Genomic DNA, 5,000 nt, shown 5'->3' on the forward strand with positions numbered 1-5,000 from the left:
GTCATGACGAGCAGCGGCTGCAGGTGATCTTTAGTGATTTGGCGCGTCACCGTGACGACTCTCAGCAGCGCAGCTGGGCTCTTTATGAAGATCACGCGCTCATCGCATGTTACCTGGAGGAACTACTGCAGATACTGGTGAGACGCACACACACACACACACACACACACACACACACACACACACTCGTATTGTAGTGCAGTTTTATAGTAGCAGTTTTAGTTCATGATAGTGTGTTTCAGACGGACGCAGATCCCGAGGTGTGTAAGAAGATGTGTCGTGTGAACGAGTTTGAGCCGGTTCAGTCGCTGGTGTCGTACTATCAGATGGTGAGCTGATCTCTGATGATGCTCGTGTGTTTATAATCAATGCATATGAAGGTTGTTAACGTGTGTGTGTGTGTGTGTGTGTGTGATGGTGCAGGAGCATCGCGTGTCACTGCGTCTGCTGCTGTTGAAGGTGTTTGGTGCGATGTGCAGTCTGGACGCGGCACTCATCTCCGCTCTACTGAACACAGTGTTGACCATGGAGCTGGCGCGAGACCTGCAGAACGACACACACGGTGAGACACGGCGAGATACTTTGATTTGAATGGAGTCAGTGTTTGACACCTGATGTTTCTCTGTGGTGTGTGTGTGTGTGTGTGTGTACAGAACATGAGAAGATGTGTTACAGCGCGCTGCTGCTGGCGATGATCTTCAGCATGGGTGAACAGATCCCGCTGCATCACTACGGTAAGACAGACAGACGTGCCGTGAGACAGGTCACACGCTTATGAAGTCTGAGTTTGATTGAGTCTGTCTGTTGCAGATCATTTGAACAGCAGTTTCCTTGAGTTTCTATTGGACGTGATTGAAGACGGTTTGCCCTCTGACCTCACCGAACAGCTGCCCGACCTCTTTATTAACCTGCTGCTGGCGTTCAACCTCCACCTGAGCGGTACACGCACACACTCGCACTCACACACGCATTCACACACACTCACACACACTCACACACACTCTCTCTCACACACACACACTCACACTCACACACACACACTCTCTCTCACACACACACACACTCTCTCACACACTCTCTCTCTCTCTCACACACACACTCTCACACACACACACACTCTTTACAATGTGTAATGTAGCACCGTTTAATCTTTTTAAACTGGAAACTACATCGAGGTTTGGTTAATATGTGTGTGTGTGTGTGTGTGTGTGCAGCTCCAGACAGTAATATGGTGATGCAGGCGCTGATCAAGAGACACAATGTGAAGATTCTCACTGAGAAGATGTTATTACTGCTCAACAGAGGAGGTCAAACACACACTCAGATGAAGTTCACTGTAAGTTGAAATACAACGATTCTCTTGTAACTTCTCTCTCTGTCTGCAGAGGATCCCGTGTGTGTGTTCAGTCACGCTCCTGCCGCGCCGCACGCTGTGCTCAAGTTCCTGCAGGATGTGTTTGTGAGTCGAGACACGGCGGATATTTTCTACCACTCAGATCTGATGGTGATGATCGACATTGCAGTGAGACAGATCTCAGACCTGTCGCCTGGGGATAGAGTGAGACAGCCCTCACGTGTTCAATATAAACGAATATTCCAGAACATTTAAAGTGCAGTGCTTTTTTCTGTCTCTGAAACATGAATTATATAATTATAGTCATATCATAATCAGTGCGGCGAATTTTCATACATTTTCCTATAAGCTAATATGATGTTTATGACACCTTCATACCCAGATGCGAAGGGAGTATCTGTCTCTGATGCTCGCCATCATGCGCTCCACCGATTATCTGCAGCATCAGCATCGACTGCCGGACCTGCAGGCGGCGCTGCACAGGATTCTGGGCGAGGAAGACGAGGACGAAGGTTCGAGCAGACAGATGGACAAGCTGATCGTACAGCAGATGTATAAAGAGTTTCCTCACATCTGTAGAAACTGAGGTGGAGTTCACATGAGGCATGCTGGGTAAATCTCATGTCATGTGACTGGATCTGAATAATGTAGCACCTTCATCAATCCAGTAACCTGTTAGAAAAGTTCCTCACATCCGTCACGATGGTCTTAAACATCTCTTACTGACCCGTTTCTGTCATGTGTTTCTCTCTCGACCCCACAAACACTCTTTTATGTGCTTCTGATTAGTGCAACCTGCTGACACGTCCTGACCTTTGACCCCTAACCCAAACTGTAAGACTAAACGACCCCTGACCATTCTCACATCAGTAAAAGGTGTATTTTGAGTTCATTAATACATGCAACACACAGCGGATGTGTGAACACACTTCAGTTTAAACGGGTTTGTGTATGTGAGTGTTTGTTATTTCACCTGCTTAAACATATGATAAAAATCTATTTTTCCCCTTTGAAACAGTGACATACTATATTTTCATAATGTTGACAAACTAATAAAATGCTACCATGCTAATGCACCTGAAATCAAGCGTCTGTCTGATTTTGTTTTTTACACTTGAGTATCTAATTCTTCAGATGGGAAATCTTAAATTATGTGTTCAAATTAGTTTGTCACTTTGCTTAAATGTTCTGGGTTCAACACAAGTCCAGTGAGACACTTACAATGGAAGTCAATGGGGTTTAATCTGTAAACATTCAAAAGACATAATATGTGTGTTAACATGATTTTACTGTGATTAAATCACTTACTGACCACATCTGTTATAGACAATAGACAACTTTGATGCCATGATGTATTCAGACTCATTGTCATCTTGGATGAGGACTACTGTCATCGGGCTCATCTGAGATGACGATGAGTCTGAATACAGAAGGGAGTCTGGTCCAGTTAACCCAACCTGGAGCAGAACACACTCAAAACGGTGGAGATGATGGTGGACTTTAGGAGGAACACCCCAACATTTACCCCCTCGCCATCCTGAACAGCACTGTGGCAGCAGTGGAGTCATTCAGGCTTCTGGGCACTTCCATCTCACATGACCTGAAGTGGGAGACACTCATTGACTGCTGATCCAGTTCTACTCAACAGTCATTGAGTGTCCTCACTGAGGCACATTTAACCCATTAACCCTCCAAAAATTGTCCCCATTGAATTCAAGTGTAAGTGTCTCAATGGAACACTTTTTTTTTTTTTAAATAAAAGGAGGGACGAGTAGAATGAAATTATTGTCGTAATCAACATTGTCACAAATGCTGTTGATTGAACTTGTATTTAACCCGGAATATTCCTTGAATGTTTTCCACTTACATTCTGTTGTGATGTTCGGTGTTGTTACCCGGACGGTTTAAAGTGACACACAGTTGAACGGCGTCATAAAACACATGCAGTTGTTCGCTAGAAAAGCATAATCTTTTACATCTACTGATTACAAGCATTCATACTCACAATACATATGGAGATCCCCACAGCACTATTAAATAATGAGTTTTTATCCAGTAATCACAATCGACTGTGATTAGTTCATCCTCAACAGCGCTGAGAAAAGTGACATGCATCACGTGATAGCAGTGGCATCGATAATTGTGTTAAACCTAAATAATGACACTGACAAACTTAAACACTGAATTTAAAACACAAAGTGAAGGGTAAAAATAAAACACTTTATTCACATCTATCTGTCTGTCTGTCTGTCCATCCGTCTATCTGTCTGACTGGCTATCTATCTATCTGTCTGTCTATCTATCTACCTGTCCGTCCATCTATCTATCTATCTGTCTGTCTGTCTGTCCATCCGTCTATCTGTCTGACTGGCTATCTATCTATCTGTCTGTCTGTCTGTCTGTCTATCTATCTACCTGTCTGTCTATCTATCTATCATCTATTTGTCTGTCTGTCTGTCTATCTATCTACCTGTCCGTCCATCTATCTATCTATCTATCTGTCTGTCTGTCCATCCGTCTATCGGTCTGTCTGTCTATCTATCTATCATCTATCTGTCTGTCTGTCTGTCTATCTATCTACCTGTCCGTCCATCTATCTATCTATCTGTCTGTCTGTCCATCCGTCTATCTGTCTGTCTATCTATCTATCATCTATCTGTCTGTCTGTCTGTCTATCTATCTACCTGTCCGTCCATCCATCCATCTATCTATCTGTCCGTCCGTCCGTCCGTCCGTCCGTCCAGTCCATCCATCCATCTATCTATCTGTCTGTCTGTCTGTCTATCTACCTGTCCGTCTGTCTGTCTGTCTATCTACCTGTCCGTCCATCTATCTATCTATCTGTCTGTCTGTCCATCCGTCTATCTATCTATCTATCTATCTGTCTGTCTGTCTGTCTATCTACCTGTCCGTCTGTCTGTCTGTCTATCTATCTGTCTGTCTATCTATCTACCTGTCCGTCCATCTATCTATCTATCTATCTATCTATCTATCTGTCTGTCTGTCTGTCCGTCCATCCATCCATCTATCTATCTATCTATCTATCTATCTATCTATCTATCTATCTATCTATCTATCTATCTATCTATCTGTCCGATCCATCCATCCATCCATCTATCTATCTGTCCGTCCATCCATCCATCTATCCATCTATCTATCTATCTATCCATCTATCTATCTACCTGTCCGTCCATCCATCCATCTATCTATCTATCTGTCTGTCTATCTATCTACCTGTCCGTCCATCTATCTATCTATCTGTCTGTCTGTCCATCCGTCTATCTGTCTATCTATCTATCATCTATCTGTCTATCTACCTGTCCGTCCATCTATCTATCTATCTATCTATCTATCTATCTATCTATCTATCTGTCTGTCTGTCTGTCTATCTACCTGTCCGTCTGTCTGTCTGTCTGTCTATCTATCTGTCTATCTATCTACCTGTCCGTCCATCTATCTATCTACAGGTGAAACTCGAAAAATTAGAATATCGTGCAAAAGTTCATTAATTTCAGTAATTCAACTTAAAAGGTGAAACTAATATATTATATAGACTCATTACAAGCAAAGTAAGATATTTCAAGCCTTTATTTGATATAATTTTGATGATTATGGCTTACAGCTTATGAAAACCCCAAATTCAGAA

The 5,000-nt window shown here is 43.0% G+C and overlaps 1 protein-coding gene across 1 annotated transcript in view; it reads left to right on the top strand.

Moving 5' to 3' along the window:
- LOC127639684 (NCK-interacting protein with SH3 domain-like) overlaps positions 1-2,431 on the top strand; it is a 6,472-nt gene extending 4,041 nt beyond the window's left edge. The window contains exons 6-13 of the mRNA XM_052121833.1: positions 1-137; positions 243-329; positions 424-562; positions 654-734; positions 811-939; positions 1,215-1,307; positions 1,386-1,558; positions 1,737-2,431. The exon at positions 1-137 is cut by the window's left edge and continues 34 nt beyond it. Of these exons, the coding sequence (XP_051977793.1) occupies positions 1-137; positions 243-329; positions 424-562; positions 654-734; positions 811-939; positions 1,215-1,307; positions 1,386-1,558; positions 1,737-1,940 (1,043 nt within the window). The 3' untranslated portion in view covers positions 1,941-2,431. The remainder of the gene's footprint in view (positions 138-242; positions 330-423; positions 563-653; positions 735-810; positions 940-1,214; positions 1,308-1,385; positions 1,559-1,736) is intronic.
- Positions 2,432-5,000: the final 2,569 nt, after the last annotated feature.

The sequence above is a fragment of the Xyrauchen texanus genome, chromosome 48, assembly GCF_025860055.1.
Source record: "Xyrauchen texanus isolate HMW12.3.18 chromosome 48, RBS_HiC_50CHRs, whole genome shotgun sequence".
Lineage (NCBI taxonomy): Eukaryota > Metazoa > Chordata > Actinopteri > Cypriniformes > Catostomidae > Xyrauchen > Xyrauchen texanus.